At 35.7% G+C, this 18,108-nt stretch overlaps 2 protein-coding genes across 3 annotated transcripts in view; one reads left to right on the top strand and one right to left on the bottom strand.

Annotated features, from left to right (window-relative positions):
• SLC4A10 (solute carrier family 4 member 10) overlaps positions 1-8,237 on the top strand; it is a 120,124-nt gene extending 111,887 nt beyond the window's left edge. The window contains exons 24-25 of the mRNA XM_085227694.1: positions 1,692-1,808; positions 6,111-8,237. Of these exons, the coding sequence (XP_085083820.1) occupies positions 1,692-1,808; positions 6,111-6,177 (184 nt within the window). The 3' untranslated portion in view covers positions 6,178-8,237. The remainder of the gene's footprint in view (positions 1-1,691; positions 1,809-6,110) is intronic.
• A 2,396-nt stretch (positions 8,238-10,633) lies between these two features.
• DPP4 (dipeptidyl peptidase 4) overlaps positions 10,634-18,108 on the bottom strand; it is a 38,199-nt gene continuing 30,724 nt past the window's right edge. For both annotated transcript variants that reach the window (XM_085227693.1, XM_010713675.4), the window contains 4 exons: positions 17,706-17,770; positions 12,504-12,576; positions 12,180-12,253; positions 10,634-11,281 (listed from right to left, as the gene is read on the bottom strand). In XM_085227693.1, the coding sequence (XP_085083819.1) occupies positions 11,183-11,281; positions 12,180-12,253; positions 12,504-12,576; positions 17,706-17,770 (311 nt within the window). In that variant the 3' untranslated portion in view covers positions 10,634-11,182. The remainder of the gene's footprint in view (positions 11,282-12,179; positions 12,254-12,503; positions 12,577-17,705; positions 17,771-18,108) is intronic.

The raw sequence follows: 18,108 nt of genomic DNA, 5'->3' as shown, positions 1-18,108 counted from the left end.
TAAATAAAAATAAACATGCCACCATATTTGTTCTTAATGTTCATTGAATGTTATGAGAATGCACGTCTGATAGTAGAGTAAGCCCTGTGCACTGACCCATATAATGCAGTATTTAACAGCTGTACCGCTTTCTGGTATTTCCGTAAGATATCACAGTCCTTAGGAAAAGGACTTCATTTGCCTTTGGACAAGATAGCAGGATTCGGCTATTCAGAAGTAACTTTGGCTTCTGACATACACAGTGTGAAAGGAAGGTGTAGAAAAGACAAATCCTTCACTCTCACGATAATTTCTGGGGGCCAGGAACAGTCTTGAACATACTAGAAAAACAGTCTAGGTTCTTTACAGTATCATGTTTTGTAACATTCTAATTAAGATCCTACCTGTGTGAAATAGTAAGTAAATTAAGAGTTGTCTGGAGCAGATGAGGCATAATGGAATGATGGAACATTTTTGTACGAAAAGTTATGTTTGGTCAGTAATGACACACTTGACCAGCCCAATAAGACCTTACTTTCATTTACAGTTTTCAGAAAATTCATAATGAAAATTGGAAATATGTGCTGATAGGAATCTCTGCATTACCACAGATTCATAGAACATTGTCCCAGAATGGCCATCTCTTATATTTTAATATTATCTTTACATCATATGCCTTAGGATATGTTATGTTTTACTGCCTCCGTATCTGAAAAATAGTAGACTGATCCTTATTTTTGATTAATCACATTTCTAATGTTCATTTTCTTTCTTCTACACATTTTTGTTCTATTTTGTATTAGCAATATATAATTTATCATGAGGTGTGATCTCAATTTATAGCATGTTTGCTTAGTTAAAGTTGCCTGAATAATTTGCACAGTTCTGTACTGCAAGGGCCTCAGGCCTACAGCTGAAAAGAAGGATCAATATGTTGGTTGATAAAGGGGTTCCCCCAAACAATGTGAAAACAGGTTTACTGAGATCTTAGTGTCAAACCATACATTAGCCACAGAGTTGGGAATAATGTATAGACAGACTCTTTAATCTAAGGATTATTACTCTTAAATGTAAAAATACACATTCAGAGCAGCTAAGGGCTACACATTGCTGCTTAAAGCTACAATTTTGTTTTATCAGGGCGTTTTTCTAGATCACTTAAGTCTCTGACTTTTTCATGTTTTTGATAGCTTTTAAATTGTTTTCAAAGCAGCTGGTGTTTCCAAACATAAGTACCTTGATAACTGTTTGGAGCTCTTAGAGTTCTTGTTAAATCCAGCTATGCCAATGGCTAACTGTGAAATCTTGGGCAAATATTTGATTTCACAGAACAGGCTTCCTGGAGATGGTGTTGGTGGCCCATGCCTGTCAGTGTTCAAGGAACATCTGACGAATAATCAATATCGTAATGCACTTAAGAATATTTTTTAACTTTTATTTAGCCTGAAATTAGTAGCCAATTGGACTATTCTAAAGTTTTAAATTTAAAAATTTTTTATTAGTTCTTAATCATATTAGCATCAATAAAATATATTGTGTAACTAATTGCTGTTGGATGAGGAACATTCTAAAAATGTGCTAAGATTTGTCTTAAATTGTATTGCTTGTTTATTGTCACCACTATCAGTTTCCAAGGGCTTTTGTATAGTTAATAATTAACAAAGAATGATTGCCGATTGTTTTATTGTGCATTTACTTCTATTCTTGCCTAGAGATGATCCATCTGTGATAAACATTTCTGATGAGATGGCAAAAACTGCTGTGTGGAAGACACTGTTGATATCCTCGGAGAATGCAAAAGATAAGGAGTCAAGCTTTCCTTCTAAAAGGTTTTAATTTTTTTTTTTTCCTACTGTGTTATGCTTCACAGATTCAAACCAATATTAGAACATTTTGCTAGGGATTAGAAAGATTTCTAGCATCTTGCAGTTTTAATTCTTGAAGTTTCCTTTTGCTTCTGTCCAGTCAAATATTCTAAGGTCAAAACACAGATTCACTATGTATATTTATTTAAAAAAAAAAAAAAACACCACAAAACAAACAAAAAAACCCGTGACACAAATATTTGCATGCAACTTAATTATGCTACAGTAGAAAATGAAGTTGAGCATGCTTGATGCTTGTGTAATGAACCACCAGCCTACACCTGGATATTGCACAACAGCTGTTGTGTTTGTTCTGCTTGCTTTTGTTCTCCCATTTTGAAAAAGAAGTGTGGTCATCACTGCCCTGGAAATAGCTATATATGAAGAGCCCAGTATTTTGATGTGATCTACTAATATTGGAGTGAAAATAATTTAAAGCTTGCATCACTTCTGGTCACTTTTTTCATGCCTACTTCAGTTGTACTCAAAATAGTTAAAGATATTTAAGTTTATTCCACAGAAAATGTAAAATGAACCAATGATATTTTGTCTGTGCTAGAAAAGCATAAAGGGAATGAGGAAGTATAAGTGCAGTGCTATTGTAAATAAGATTTTCCAATTCTATAAATTTAAAATGTAACAGTATTTTCTACTTAATTGTTTCATATCACATTTCTGTCATAAGCTCCCCTTCCTAATCAATCTAGAAGCTGATTCCCCAAAGGTAAGACCCCGTCCCCCAAACTTTTCCTTGGTTGTATCTTCCAATTCAAAGTGATGTTGTCTAGGAACCCAAGTGACTTGACTTTGTGTAATTTTTGGGGAGACAGAATAAAAAGAAATTTGAAATAGGAATGTGCAAACGTTTTCTTCAAACTCCTTTAACATTATAAAATTTGAATTTTATTATATTAGAAGTAGAAACTGTAGATATAAGATATTTAAATGCTAAATTTAATTTTTTGTCAGTAGCTTTGTCTTTTTTTAAAATGGAAAGTGATATTTGCACATTTCTAAGTCTCATATTCAAAACAAGTTCTAAGTTTGAAATATCTAGTCATCGTTTTATGGTGAAGAGATGCACTAAGGGAAAACTGAAATACTGCTTTTTAATTTTGTCACCCCAAAATGGCATGCTGCCTTTCAGTGTTATTCCTTTCCCTAAACAGCATAAACAAGATGAACAATTGATGACTGCAGAATCTTCGTTTCAAACACCCATGGATCAGCACATTAATTTTAATGCTATTTTACTGACAGACAGAATAGCGATGTAGTTCTGCTTTGTCCTCTGCCTTACATGTGGGCTAAAAACAATCCTGTCACAGTGGTATTGGGGTAGTGCACAGGAGAAGGATGTGCAATATGATTTTCTTACCTTACATGCCTCTGCTGCCTAGGCAGTGAAAGTCTGGAGAAAGAGAAGAAACTGAGATGGGTACATTCACTGCCAGTGGGTATTCAGGAGTTGCAATTTTTCTGGTAGATGTTACCTTCTCTGATATTGTGATAAATTATGTAGACCTGTAATTCTTTACCTGAGATTTTCAAAGATTCGCTGAGCAAAGAACAATCTACGTAGACTGTGGCTCAGACAATAATAGTAAAAGTTGGGTTTGCTTTTACACTGCAGCAAAATAGCAGTTCATTTTCTCAGAAGCTACTTTGGCTCAATCTAGATTTTTATTCTGTTCCTGCATCTTCACTTACAAAACCAAGGACTCAAGTGAAAAGGAACTAAGGAATCGCTGTTGGGTTTTAGATATGAATGTCCTGTTGCAAATGAATAACTAGTGAAGAATCTGAAATCTTTTTTCATGTGCTCTAGCTTGTCTCAGATTCCCAGATGGAAGTAGATTCTATGAACTGTAAATCTGGAGGGCTTGCTTGTGATAACAGACAATATTGATTTTTATATTAGAGACAACTAAAAAAAAAAAAAATTAAAATCCTGAATGCACATATAATTGCATTAAGAATAACTTTGTCCTAGGTAAGCACTGAGAAAAAAAATGAAAGCTTAGGATGGTAGCAGTCATAATTTTTGTAAATGATCAAGTACCACACAATTCCCTTCACTGAGGGGTGTCTTACCATAGGGAGGTGGGTGGGAAAACATTTTATTGTAGTTAATGGTATTTTTAGGTACTGGTATAAGAAAGTAAATGTGACAGTAGGAAAAGGGCTACTATGTACTTCTGTATTTGAACTTTAAAGGCATCATTAAAATTTAATAGAGATAATTAAATTATGATAGTGTACTATGATTTTATGTAATGCCTTCTAAATTGGGGACTGATCACTGAACAATGTAGAACTATTTTCAAAATATATAAAATCTGAAAGTACTTCCTGCTAATTAAATACTGAGTTGACTTGAGCAATGACTGACCATAATAAACTGAAGTGATCTCAGAGAGAGATTTTAGGCAGGAAGAGGTTGCACAAACAACTCAGCCTGATCTGTATCTGTTGTAAGCTCTGTCCTGCCCATAGCTCTTCGAAGCAATGGGGAGACAAAGGACTATGTGACAATTCTAACATCACAGATTCACAATGGTATTAAATATCTGAAGAAGTTACTTGCTCGAGATTTACTTAGCAGCCATCTAACCATGCAAGCAGCTGAGTTCTACCTTGATGCCTTAATTTTTTGTTATTAAAGCGCCGAGGCATCTGAAAGTCAGCTTTTGAGTATAGCCTGTCCTGATAGGTGCCCTGGTGCTCAATTCTATCTTCTTTGCCTATAATATTAAATCTGTCAGGCAGCAATTTCAAAACATATGGAGATCTGACTATAGTTTTAGCTGTCCAAACCCACATCTGCAGAAGATGCAAATCCTAAATGAAAGGAAGATTTTCCTGGTATCAGAGGCAGCTGAAGCCTGGAAATAATATAGACCTTAAAGCACACAGTATATCCTCAATGTTTGCTTTTGCTAAGCATAGGTAACTGCCAGCTGTACTGTTGCATTTTAAGTTAATCCCCCAAGAATTTGTTTGCGTGTCCTTTTTTGTGCAGGAAGTGTATGCATACCCAGTTTTATCACTGTTCTCCAGAAGGTGACAGATTTGGCAGTTGAAGTGGCAGAAGTTGGTATTCTTCAGTTATTTCCATTAACACCTCTAGAAGCAGCCATAGGCATAGAAGTAAGCTTTGGCTGAATAGAATTGTTTCCTTAAAGCAATTTTAACATGAAGAAAAATGTCAGATGATTGTAAAATTGTTCGTGATCACCTTAAGAATTTGAGAATTGATCTTGCTTTCTTTTACGCCTTGTTTAACTTAGCCTATTTCTCATTCATTCTAGTTAAGGAATTATTCCCATGAAAACTGGTAGGTTGTGCTTGATAGAGGTTTGTTTTCAGAAACATCTGTTTAGGTACCCTGCCCCTCTTTGTTGAAGGCTTGATTTGCCTGTGTTGTGGCATTTCTTGTATTCTTGCATTCTTGTAGCGTGACTAAAACTCACTGTAACAACTGGACTTTTTTAATTTACATATTTATGCTGTTGTAAATTAGGATCCTCTTCACAAAAAAGAATATCATCTGCTTTGCACGTATATTTCTTTCTGTAGGCAAATCAACAGTGTTTTAACTGGGAGGAAAAAAAAAATCTGAAATTGAACTCTGCTTTTATGTGATCTTTTAGGCTGATTTAAAAAAAAAATAAATAATAATAATAATCAAACCACAAGCAAATACATTATTTCTTATATGTGTATCTGAGCAAGTATACACTAAACTGAGATCCAAGCAGGGAATGTTGTCATCTCCCTGCCCCTCTGCCACTCCCATCTACTGCTTGCCCCGGGGAAGACTGAAAACCAAATACTACAGCTATAAATTGGCTTGCATTGCTTTACTTCTGAAACGTTCCTTCCAAATGTATAAGCAACAGAATATGTGTTAAAGAAATACTTACTGTAACCTCTTGTTTGTGCCATTTAAGAAAATGCTGGTATTGTCTCGGAACTGTACGTTATCACAACGTTATTTAACAGTTGTATTTGCCAAAAATAAGTGCCTACCTGCTTGCATGCTGGCTGACTTGTCTTTCTGTACATCTTAAGTTCTCCACTCACCTCATCACTAAATTGCTGGCTGATGTCTTCTGCACCATTCAACACAGCAGCTTTCACTTGCTTCCCAGTTTGTGTTATGCAGCATGTAAAATTAATTATAATATCAGTACAGTATTGGTTTTCAGATCTGTATACAGATCTGAATCTGCAACATTTTTTTTTTTCCTCTTCTTTTTCTAGTGCTGAAATCAGACAAGAGAAGAAAGCTGACTCAGGGAAAGGTGTCGACCGAGAGACTTGTCTATGACTTGTTCTAAAATTATTATTTTTTTTTTTAAATGAATGAAAGGAGTGCCACAGCCACTAGATATAACTGATTTGATCTTGTAACTTTTGTCTTTCATCTCAAACTAGCACAGGTAATGTAGTGCAATGTTTGTCTCATTACTCTTTGTTTAAATGTCTACATTGTCTGCTGTCTGTGCAAAAGTCTGCAGTAGCCAATGCCAAAAATCTTCATTTTCTTTGCTGGTGTTGGCCATTTATCAGTATTTTCATATCATAAGTTTAACAAGCAAAGTTTCTTTCAAATTCAATTTACCTGTTAATAGGTTTGTACTGTATTTTGCTACTTTTCCTGTGTGAGAAAACTTAATCTTCACTCATGGTGAACTTGAAACAGTTGTTCCAATTTTTAAAAAAATCATTTTACTGGAGGAAGTGATTTTAGGAGACCCAACTTTACTAGTTGAGGTTAAAGTCGTTTTTAAAGTGAGAACTGATCTGACCCTATGAACAAACTCACAAGTATAATCTATAATCCTTTTCTCCTTAAATTGTCATTTTGAAGTCATGAATTACTCTTGCAATGGAAATTGCAGGGTCAGACTCTGTATTTGTGCAGTTTTTCTTGATTTAATACAGTGTATTTAATATTCAAATTTGTATGTAACTGGAACATAGTCATATATATTATATATATTAAAAATATCTATTGTAAACATTTCATCACCTTTGTTGAAAAATACCACCACATCCTTTGATGTGAAACATTGGTACAGTATTTGTAAAAAAGCAATCAGTGATTACAGTATCTTGTATTGTACGAATGTCACTGTGGTAGGCCAAATAACTGCATTACATCATTACTGAATTTATTATTTTTACAATAGGGAAAATTTTATAGATACAAACTATAACCCCATGCAGTTGCAACACCTGCTCAATGATGTTCCTCCTCTTTACTAAAATGCATCTACTTCAGATATATCAACTTTTGTTTTATCTCTACTAACAAACGTAGAACTCTGTAATTCCAGAGATTGCATGTACTTAAATGGGTATACTTCTATTGGTTTTGTTACAGCCATTTTAACTATTCCATAAAGTACATATTGATAAAAAGATTAAAAACTGCACTGTAGAGTAAAATGTGGCTTTAAAGCCCTTTGCAAACACATTTTCCTAACCAGTTTTCTTATTACCTGATCCTTCAGGCTGTTCTTTTGTGTAAAACAAGGACTGTGAGATTAGGTACTGAATTAATAGACAACGTGAAACAAAAGTTTTATGGATTATTTGGAATTTACTAATTTTTAAATTTTTTTAGGTAAATTTTTAAATGATGAAATGAAGACTAACTGTCACTACTGCTTTGAATCCTAAGAATGAGAATTCACACTGTTGTGATTATTATAGCAACTTAGTGACAGGGCTTTAACATTCCCTAGCTTTCCAAGACATGCTAGCTTTCCCATAGCCCTCATGTGAATAAGTTTTCATATCCTGTACATTTAAAGTATTCCTTCTAATGTTTTTGTGTGTGTATATTTACTTTCTACTACTTCAGCCATAAACGACAACTGCATTTTGCTGCAAACCATTAGGTTTACTATTCTAAGTTTTTCCTAGCATTATCGAAGCCCAATTAAAGGCCATTTTTATGGGGGAAAAACAACTAATGGACACAAAGGAGGATTTACATTTAATTAAATGTTTGTGTTTATGAATTTATGAAAAAAAAAAAAGCCTATACATTAAGGTTAAATGCTTTGTTTTGTGTACTCGATGATAAATTGTAAGATTTCAATTGTTTTAAGGTTAGTATAGAAGTTCAAAACTGGTTTGTCCTGAAAGCAGCCTGGTGGTGTTTTAATATGTTGCTGACTTTGTTACAGATAATATATACAATCAAAATGTATTAGGTTTCACTTGACCAACTCTTAGAATATTAAGAAATCAGTGTATTCAATGGCATTCTGTATTTCTGTTCAGTATTCCAGGGTGTTTTCTTTTTTTTTTTTTTTTTTTTTTAAACAAACAGTCACTCTATTCTTGTGTGAATTAAAATGCTATTCTGATGTTAAACTCAACATTCTGAATCACACACAATATAAAGAAAATGTAGTGCTATATTTACTTCTAATTTCATATTATTGCTCAAAATTACTTAAATTCTTGGATGTAATTTATTACAAGAGTTTATGTGTACATGTGAATAGAGTATTGTGTTTTTCACAATTAAGAAATGTTATGTGAAAATAAATATTTATCCTAACTAATTTTCAATCCTTACTTTCACACTGCAAACCTCAGAATAAGTATGCAATATTAAATGGCTGCCTAACACTTGAATATGGAGCAGGACTGTGCTGTGCAATGCAAATGCTTGGGAAGCATATTCAAGTGCAACCTCAGTGAAACACGGAATACAATCAGCATTGGTTAGCTGATTGCAGTTGTTGGTGATGTACATGGTCTGACTCTAACAAACAGTACGTGCACCATCAGGGATGGCACATTACTCACCCGTTCCAGGAAGAGTGGGAATTAGATTCTGATTTATTGATCATGAGTTGGTTCTTCTTGCTTTTGGGAAAAACACTCCGGAGCAGGCAGCAATAGCTCAAACCTCCAGCCGTTCGACAGGTAAGTTCATACAATTTTAAATACTGTAGCTTTGAGGAATTTAAAGTGTCTAATAGTTGAGCACTGGCTTGGCTACTTCCTCTTGTGCAAGTGTCTGCTATTCTTACCATATGAGAATTCTGCTTCTGAAAAAATTTGTTGTCCTTGAGGTTCAGTACTACTGCCCAAACCCAAATGTTTAAAGTATTACCTCTGTCTTATTAAAATCCTTTGAGTTTCAACCAAGTTTTGAACGTGAAGTGGAAGCTTTCCAGCTAGGGAACTCTAACTTTCACTTCAGGCTTCTGCTGCCTCTGAACAATAAACTGTGTAAAGTACTAATAAAGAACATAAATTCATCTTTTTCAAATAGGGAAAAAAAAATGAAGAAAGGTTTAACTGGCCAATAAGTGCCTAAATATAGCAACATGGCAGATTTTTGGCCACAAACAATTGGTTCATAGTGCTAGCTTTATACATTAACAAAAAAAAGCTGGCTTACCTGTGTGGCATCAGTTTTAGGTGTTTTCCTGTAGTCATGCATTTTTAAGTTAAGTTGAAACCCTATTTGTTGGTTCCCTGAGGTAGCTTTATCATCTTACTAACTCCCTGCATCCTGCATTGTTCTTGGGACTGGGTAAGATCTACCGGCTAGAAGAAGCTGATTTGATGCCCAATAGAACACTTCAATTGAAAGAATTGCATATATGCATATAAACTTTTTAAAGTTATGTGGTGCTCCAATAGCAGTATATCCTAGAAGTTGCTTTCCAAACCAAGAATTCTAATCGATGGTAATTAGCATTGTACTTTCTTTTGCCTCACAGATAAAGTTAGAACTACATGTTCAGATTCCAGAACAATTTCCCAGTGAGACTCTAGCATCAGTAAGGTAGGTCAGATACAAAGAACAGTATAATAACGACTTATGAAGACTACATACCTTTTAGTTTCACTTAAAAATAAAAATGTACTGCTTCTCTGATCTCTAAGGGATCACTTGCAGCTCTTTAACTGCAAGTAATAACTCACAGCTAACTTCCCACCCTTCTTTGTCTACCTGTTTAAGTACTTTATATTTGCACCTGGTATCACTTGTAACACAGTAGAAATGTACCATCACTTACGGACATTGAATATCAAGAAACTAAGTGTTAGCTAATCACCTTCCAATCCAGTACACTAAACAAAAACAGAAATTTCACTGTAAATCTCTTGTGGAATTGATGTGCTTTTATAACATTCTAGGAGCAAGTTAGTAAGCAGAATTTTCAGCGATACAGAATATACAACTTTTCATACCTTAATGACTATTAATTTAAGCAGAATTTTTTTTAGAAAAAATGCAACCCACTTGTACTATCTATGTGAAATGAAGAGAAAGTAATTCTTATCTTTAGCTGGAGAAGCCTACCTGGAGTGCCGAAGATAAAGCAGAAGTTTAAAGGTAGCAAACCTACCTTTTTCCTTGATCATGTGAGAGTTGCAGTCCAGTCCTTGCTTCAAGTGACAGCTAAGTTGCATTGTAGCTTTTTTTTTTTTTTTTTTTTTGTTAGATTGCAAGGAATATACCTTACTTTGGAAAATAGGATTTTATTCATTAAAAAATAGAAAGATTTCTGTCCCATGGAGAAGCAACTGTGATCTGCTAAAGTACCAGTGCAGGTTTCCACAGTTGCAGCCTTTTTCCGTATGAAGTAAGGAAATATCACAGTACAGGGATAGGAAAAAAATTCAGTGCCACTGGTTTAAGTATCGTTCATAATCTCTGGTAAAAGCTGGTTGCATGCTTTCCATGCAAGATTCTGCAACTGTAATCCAACTATTTAACTGAGTTAAATAATAACTCAAGGGACTGAAGTAAAATGTTTTATTCTGCATAGAAATTATTAATGTTGCAGAATTACTGATATATTTCTAAAATAATCACTGACAAGCATTAGGTAATTTCAGCAAAATCTGTTCAAAGTTTTATCAGCATTTTCATAGAAATAATCATTTTTGGGGGGAAACATCATGATTACCATGTCAGTTTCTCTTTGATGTTATTTTCAGTATTCGTTACACCAGTAGACAAGCTGGAGGCTTGCTTTTTATTTTTTTAAAGATTGAAATATCAAAGCATAAGTTCCTGATTCAAGTAAGTACTGTACTTTCTAGAAGTGTGCAGCCTACATACATACATTCTGGTGATGTTAATGTCTTGATTAAACAATCAAAAAATGCAATGGTTGCTTGGCAATAGAAATCATTATTAAGATTAGTGCTTCATTGTATACTCAGGTATCCCAAGAGCTGGTTCCCCTATGTCATCTTAAAAGTTTATACTGGCTCAGTACATTATCTAAGGAGTTTTCTGGAGAAATACCATCACTAACAAGCAAAAAGATGTTATCATTGCTGTGCTAGGGCAGTGAGAAACACTGCTTTATGAAATGGCTCATATGGGTATAAATGTGTTTATGTGCTTGACCGCTGATGCCATGGTCTTTGTCAGTATACCACTGCAGGAAAGAAAATACAGAGACTGTTACCTCTAGCTACATACAAATCATATAAAGCAAACAATAGACATAAAAGCAGATTAAAAAAAAAAATCAGCCATATAGAATGAGGCTAATTCAGCAAAGACAATCATAGCAAGAAGCTGCAGTGACTTCTCTCCTGCATTCTGTGTGGGATACACCAGCTATTCATGCTGGAAGTACAAAATAAGTACATTACTTGTCCACTTGCTCCATCCCTAGAGGTGTTCAAGGCCAGATTGGATGGGGCCCTGGGCAGCCTTGTCTAGTATTAAATGGGGAAGTTGGTGGCCCTGCCTGTGGCCAGGGAGTTGGAGATTCATGATTCTGTTAAGAATGGTGTCCCTTCTCACTACATTGTTATCCCTGCTGAAGAACAGACCATACAGTGGTGCACTTGGCTTCATTCTGTATTTATCCATTGTTCCTCAAGGGCTGGGAGCAAGTAGAAAAGGAAGCACAGCTACCTTAATCTGAGAATTTCCATGCACGGTGTAAGGCTGGGCAAATAACTGCTCTGACTTTACAAGTCTAAAAAGTTTATCTTGGGTAAAGAAATGGACTTCTCTTAAGTTTACTTTTCCTCATATAGAAATAGCTCACTCAGTAGTATACTTTCTAAGACTGGGACTGAATTGGCTGATTTGAGAATACAGAAAAATAAAATGGAAGATCAAATACCAGAAGAAACTGCATTAGTTTTTGTTCTTGTATAGTAGATATAGAGTTATGATTTCAATTACTGAACATGAAATACAAATACATAAACTTTGATTTAAGATTGTAATTGTTTTCTACCTAACTAGAGGGGGCTATTGCTATCATTCTCATAATACGTGTCCATTCATATGATAATAAAAACAAAACACAACCATACCATTGCCTGAAAATCCACTTCAGCATCAACAAGAGCTTTGGAAATCTGAGCTGCTTGCTGAAAGTGAACATTATCTGAAAAATGGAAGAAAAAAAATGGAAAAGGTAAAGAAAAATTGTTTCAGTACTACTGTGGGGGGGAAAAACCAAAACAATGAACCCAGACTCCCCAGCACTGCTGACTGAGACACAAATTAGTAGCATAAAGCTGATTTATTTTATTGACGTAAATGTAACAGCCTTGCCCCTTCATGCTTTTGTTTTGTCAGTAGTAGAATTGCAAACCTGTCTGTAATACTAAAATGTCTAATTAACTGCAACTCACCATCTGCTGTTCCATGGATAAGGAGATATTCAACTTCCTTGAATTTTTCAGCTCTGGCCATTACTGTTGAACTCTGAAATTAAAGAAAAGGAAAAAAGAAAAAAAAGGTGCTATTTGTTAGATGATTATTTGCTACCAACTGACTGATTCCTGTTGACACAGTCTGGGGTTCTTCAGATGAAAAGTAACAACCCTTGCCCTCCTCCCTAAAGTAGCATATTTACATATCCAACAGCACTGTGCTCACACTCTAACCATTGTGCACTGGTCTGCAGTTATTACCGAAGGTTATGTCTGCAAAGTGACAAGCAAGTCCAGAGGGGAAGAGTTTTGTGAGCGAGATACACATTTAATGCTTTGCTAGCATGTTGTTAGCCTGCAGCACACCACTTACCGTTGGTTTTCTGTGTTAACTGCAGGCAAGTTAAAAATGTTGCCATGGCAACAGTGCACCCTATGATAGAAAGAAGATATTACAGACTACATGCATTATTTTCCTCACCCACATGTATACTACGGTATACCTGTAGCTAAGCCAGCAGAGCTTGTATGCATGTACGTCATCATTCTCAAGTAAATACATCTCAGAAGTTTAAAACAATGACCTCCTCCAAGTATAATAGAGACTTGCCTGACAGAAAAAAATACCTCACAAGACAAAAAGTCTATAAATAAAAGTCAATCTGCATTTTGGGAATTGTAATACAGCAATGGAAAAAAAAAAAAATCAGCAATTGAAATTAATCAACAAATTGAAAACACTGACACAAATGTTCACCAGAACATAACTGAGTTACTATTGTGACCAGGTACTAAGGAATGAGGAAAGTAAAGACATCAGAAACTACATTTGGGCAAGGAAAGGGAATAGGATAGCACTTTGCCATGGGGATGGGAAAGAAGCAGGTGGACAATACGAGATACTGGATGCTTGATAAGACAGACATCTAACATTATGGGGCCAAATACGTTGAATGAAATTTCCTTCTATTAGCACCATTATAGAGGTTCTCTTCTAAAAATGCCCAAGTCCCTGTAGAAGTAAGTATGTGTTCTCCATATTAGAGCAACTTAAAAGCTACTGTGGCTAAGAAAATACGTAAAAGGTACAAAAAATAAAATGTATATTTTTCCTCCCAAATTTACACAAAGGCTGCATCCATGCATGCACAGGAATTTGCATGAGTTTACAGACAGGAAATAGAAACTTTTCTGTTCCTTGGTAATATAATGCATTTGACTTTTTTTGGTGTACTAAATACAAAGTATCTTTTAAGAAAGCATTGATATTAAATTTCTTTTGTCATAGCAAAATACCATACTGCAAACTCTCATTTATAATAATTCAGTCAACTTTAAAGACTGAGTCCAGTAGCAGGAAACCAACCAAACCAACAACAAAACACCTCTAACACAACACTGCGTTTGCCATCTTTTCATAATCTAAGACTGCAGTTCAACAGAAGCCCATCAAATGTATAGAAGACTGTGCACATTGGAAGTGTGTCACTATCCATTGAAACACACCAGTATCAGAGTATGGATAGCTAAGTAAGAGTGCCAGAATCTGAGGGGACATAAAGCAAGGAGCACTATTACTGTGGCCAACCAGTGTATAAAAAAAAAGAAAATGACACAGGCAATATCCTTTGACTGAAACACCTTCCATAGGCATGGAAAAGAACTTGATAGATTATCTTTATAAGCTTTCTCCCAGCAAATAAATGCTAATTTAGTTTAATGGACAGCAAACCTATATGTGGAAGCCTTACTTGATCTACAATTTTAAGGAGTTGACCTTCCAAAAGCAGTTTTAAGAAAAGCATGTCATTTCTTTTTGTCTCCAATCATTAAACAAAATAAAGCTGTAAAATACTTCAGAAAGAAGGCATAGAAAAGAAGTTCTCCCTTTTGTGTAAGTCATTTATCTCTTGCTTTACCCATACATAACACTGAGTGCCTTCCCTTTCCCTAAATTGTGCAGTAACTACAAAGCATTTCTGCCAGCCCATCCCTTCCTAAATAAATAAATAAATAATAATAATAAAAAAAAAAGATAAAAGATGTCACAATAGCAAACAGTCTGAAGTTAGACACAGCCACAACTCAAGCCACAGCTGAAATAGCTGAACAAACCCCAGGTGGACTGTATGTAAATGCAATGTAGTTTATCCTTTCCTTTTCATAGTTATGCTGTCATGGCAAAGGGTCTGAAAATAGGCTGTGTGCATGTATTGAGAATTAGGCCCTGCTGAGTGTAACTGGCTTTTCTAAAGATCACACAGCAGTCAACATTTTATCAGCACTCAACAAACAAGTTAAGGTTTGGCTGAAACTGAAGGTCTCTCTCCCTTTAAGCATATTCTCAGATAATAGAACAAATGTCAAATCAGTACAAGATGGCATATTTACAAAATTGTACCCTGTTTTGCATAACCTAATGATGCAGCAGTTCTTAAGGACTGAACATTTCAAATCTGCTAGAAAAAGATTGCCAAATCTATGACTGTTTCAAACACTTGCCAAAAGCATATCAAATTCAGAGTGAACTGCAAAATAATCTCACAAGTTGAACAGTCCTCTTTGATATGCTTTATGTGGCTACTACATCTGACCAGCAAAGCTCCAGCCCACTTTAGCCTCCAGTCCTTTGCATCAGGGACATTTCTGACATCAGATGAGATTTCTGCCATTCAGCCTAGGACCTGTACTCATATTTTCATGCTTATAGGGGAGTCCTACCCATGCTCATGACTGTCTTATACAAAATGCCAATTTTTAATACCTCACAACCCTTAAGTGGCACTGATCACATCTAAGTACCCTACAGAGAGGATTATGAACCATCCTTCAGCCTGGTAACTGTCAGATCTCATCCATCAATAAATGTGATATCTAATGTCACAGCAATACATAGGTAGGGTGTACCTCTCAACAACACTAGATGCAGTTTCTTGAGATGATACATTCACAGTCATTAACATTACTCTGCTTTAGGAAGGCATTTAGCAACATACACCTATTCTCAACAAGCGTGCACATAGCACCATTTCTTTTAAATTAGATCACACAGTACAGGGTTTATGCAACCTTTCACTTTCAAACCAGCTTTGTGTTTTATGCGGTAGAACAGGGAATATATAATGCAGCATGCAAACCTGACAGTATGAAGTTAACATGCTTTAACAGCTTTAGCTAGCTTTTCAGTACTTGTTTTGCTGAACAACACTGTGCAGGAGTTGGCCTTCAGCTTCAGTAAGGGGCCAGGAGCAGATTTATTGGGCCTGAGCCACTGAAGGAAGGGCCTGTAAGCCAGAGAAACATGCTGGGTGGAGGTCAGGAAAGGTCTTCAGCAACAACAGCATCCCATGAGTCTTTCACTGTAGCTATATGAAAAGCAACAAACCTCTGAAGCTACTCACCCTCTAAGTTTATGTAGAAAAGCAAATTCTAAGTAATGCGTTATTTGGAGCTTTCAGCAATAAATGAAGACTTAAGTCAAATTTTCCTGTCTCTAGAAGGAGCAATGAAGTGCGACAGTCTGATCTGTGCAATTGCCCCTCCTCCATCTAGCCACCATTCTCCCCAATTAGTCCTCAGAGTAACACATTTGAAACCTTTAGCTCTTTGGTACTGGCAGTTTCAACGTGGCCGTTGCCAGCAATGAATACTATGCCAAGAAAATCCGACTCCTGGCTTGAAAGGATTAAACAGTCCTCTGTTGCCATCTGTGCTGTGAAGCTGGTGAATGACTTTGTGCACCCAGAGCGTTAACGTTCATTCCGCGCAACGACAGTAACTTCTATTTACTCTGCTACCTCACAGACCTCCTACTGTTCCCATTGCCATAAAGAATTGCATTTGGAAAAAAGCAGGCAGGCTGCTGCAGACTGCTGGTCAGCCCTGCTGGGCCCAAGCAAGTCATCTATTAGAGGCAGCCACAGTAGACAGTCACCCTGCAATCACTACTGATTTCCTCAGCTCATACAGCAGTATGACAAACTAGATCACTGTTGTAGTATGTCAAAACAGACACTTCAGTCTGTATTTCAGTGTATATAATCATATATTTTACACAAGTCACTCTTTCTTCCCCAGCTCGTGATACTGAAATAGTGTAGGACTGATTGAGTATCGGGGAGAAAAAGAATCAAACTGATTTACCAAGCTAAATAGAGAGAACGCCCCATCTCTTTTTCTCTAAAATTTATGTTTAGTTCTAACATCATTATGGCTAAAAATGTCCATGACATACCACAATAACAAAGTACCCCTCCCATCACTCACTCTTCCAATAGTCAGTGTATTTCCACCTCGATCTGAAATTTAACAAAATCTCACAGGTTTGGGCAGCTCTGTCGTACTCTCAGCTGCTTGCAGTTTCAAAAAGCCTTGTAAACAACAAAAAGCTGCTGGCACACTGAGGGTAGACATTACTCCTCCATCAGAAACTTCTCTGTACAATGAGGCAAAATCCACAGATATTTTGTTCCCATTACATGGCCTGGAAATTCCCTAATTTCTGAACAAACATCAGTTACTTTTGATCAACTTTCAGAAGCCCTATATTCATAGAGAAGTCCCAAGCTGACTCTCAGTTGGTCTGCAGTGTATTTGTATGCTCAGAGTACTGACAGACTTGCCTCCCTATAAAGGTTTCCAAATACCTGGGTGATTTTTCTTTCCCTGAATAAAGCTTACAGCTTCCAAAGTTGGAAAGTTTCATGATATCCATGCTTTTTAATTAAATTTCAGAGAGAACGTAGATTTGTTTTGGTGGAAATGTTTTGAGGTTTTTTTTTTTGTTTGTTTGTTTCTGTTGGGCTTTTTTTGAGATAATATGTAGTTTGCCCATGAGCATATTAAAAAAAAAAATTGTTTCTTAGTGATTAAAATAAAACAGTCTTACAGCTTATTTTACAGTCTGCATAGTAGCCAAATGGAACTGAGTGTAAGAGAAAGAAAACCCAACAAAAATGAGTAAACCAAACAAACAACAGAGAGCCCACGCTATACAGCAAGGAGTAACTGCCTCATTCAAATCCAAAAGCATGAGACTACAACCTCTAAAAGCGGAATGCAATAATTAACACTGGAATGAAGAAACAAACGTAATTGTTCACACAGGGATGCAATAAACTGCATGAGGAACAGCTTAGAAAAGAAAGAACATACTTAAAATGAAATCAAGTGATTTCTTACGTTATAGTTTCTCAGATTATCACTTTCTATAGGAAGGCCCATATATCGCTCCGTGTATATTGAGTCTGTAATTAAAAAAAAACAACAAATAGAATGTACTTCTTAATGTCCAATATTTCTGTCTGCCAGACATTTCACACACTGATAGACACAATAAGAATAAATACTGGAAATTAAAAAGAAATGGAAGATAAAAAACCAAGTTTTCCATAATGAGCCATGTAGGTAACCATTATTATTCAGAGTATTTAATCTTGTGGTTGCCATGGACACTTGAATGTTGAATATTAATAAAGTACTTTATGTCAATGTTACCTTATTGTTATTCTTTCAGTAAGCATAAGAAAATTGCTGAAATAGCTGCTAAAACAGTTCAGTAAATGATGAGCATTTAAAAAAATAT

This window comes from Meleagris gallopavo, chromosome 7, assembly GCF_905368555.1.
Source record: "Meleagris gallopavo chromosome 7, MGAL_WU_HG_1.1, whole genome shotgun sequence".
NCBI lineage: Eukaryota > Metazoa > Chordata > Aves > Galliformes > Phasianidae > Meleagris > Meleagris gallopavo.
This window is presented reverse-complemented; position numbering and strand designations above follow the sequence as displayed.